At 31.8% G+C, this 1,166-nt stretch overlaps 1 protein-coding gene across 1 annotated transcript; it reads left to right on the forward strand.

Moving 5' to 3' along the window:
• Nucleotides 1–62: 62 nt before the first annotated feature.
• Tsp_13847a (hypothetical protein) lies at nucleotides 63–1,099 on the forward strand (the record flags this gene model as incomplete). Its single annotated transcript, XM_003368151.1, has 4 exons — nucleotides 63–267; nucleotides 862–870; nucleotides 901–964; nucleotides 1,014–1,099. Coding segments are annotated over exons 1-4 (364 nt in total), but the record flags the coding sequence as incomplete, so codon positions are not given.
• Between the last annotated feature and the right edge of the window lie 67 nt (nucleotides 1,100–1,166).

Below are 1,166 nucleotides of genomic sequence, written 5' to 3' on the forward strand. Positions count from 1 at the left end.
CGCGCAGGTAATCGACCGAACACTTCTGCAAGGTCTTCTTCAATACCATTTGCCATAGCTGTATGGACGAACAGGTTTGCAAGTTTGCCAGCGCCCGCTTGCGGCATCTTCATTCTGACAGAACTAGTTCACTACATACAATCTGCTTCAGTGAAAGGTCACGACATCCCGGCCAAGAGCCGTGTCAGGATTGTCCATTTTTTCCACAACATACCAAAGTTCAGCTACCGTCTTGGAATGTATCCATATTTTTGCATATTGCTTACTGTATTTATTTAGTTTTTTCTATTCACCATATTCAATAATTTGAATTTGCTATTTAGACGGACAGATTTGCTTTTTCAAATTTACAATTTGTGCACTATGTTCAATATTCTTAATTAACCAGTTATTGTTTTCGATCCGATTGGCTGATTAAATTAATTATGTACAGTAAGTACTTTGTTACAGTAAACTATCAGTTTGATGAAAACTTGCTTAGAAAAAAAAACAGGCTGTGAAGAAATCAATCAGTAAAAGTATGCGAAATTCACTTTCAAATTAGGTCCTCACTGTGGAAAAACGTGTCAAAATTTGAAACATAAATAAATCATGTTGTCAGTTAATTTTTATTTATCTTAAATTTAAAATTAAGATGATCAATTAACAAAGTTAACAATTTTTTTGTAATGCATTTTTTTCTGTTTTGTAAAATACTGCAAAACAATATTTTTATTCACAATCGGAAAAAACATCAAAATACACTTTTGCACTTTTGTAATTGTTCAATTTTTAAAAGTTGCAAATCACCGGTACAAATGCAAGTACAATTGCAAAAGTTCATTGTAATAATATTTAATTTTTTTATTATTTATTTAAAAGTTTTGCAAAGTATATTTCGAGTGAAATTTATTTTTCAAGGGCCCTTTTACTGTGCTTTTGTAATTAACAAGATAGGTGGAAAATTCCATTTTGTAAACAAACGGTTAGCCATCGATCACTGTTGCAATTTAACAAATTTAATTTACTTATAGCTTATTTGTAAAGGTTTGCATGCGATATGTCAAGGTCACATTTGCCTACTATGCTTTTTTACTACCACGACATGATGAAAGGCCAAGTTTCTACTTGATTTTCCCAACGCTTCATTGAACGAAAGATCCTCGAATTTTACAAACTTTCCACTG

Source organism: Trichinella spiralis (assembly GCF_000181795.1).
Source record: "Trichinella spiralis strain ISS 195 chromosome Unknown Scfld2989, whole genome shotgun sequence".
Classification (NCBI taxonomy): domain Eukaryota; kingdom Metazoa; phylum Nematoda; class Enoplea; order Trichinellida; family Trichinellidae; genus Trichinella; species Trichinella spiralis.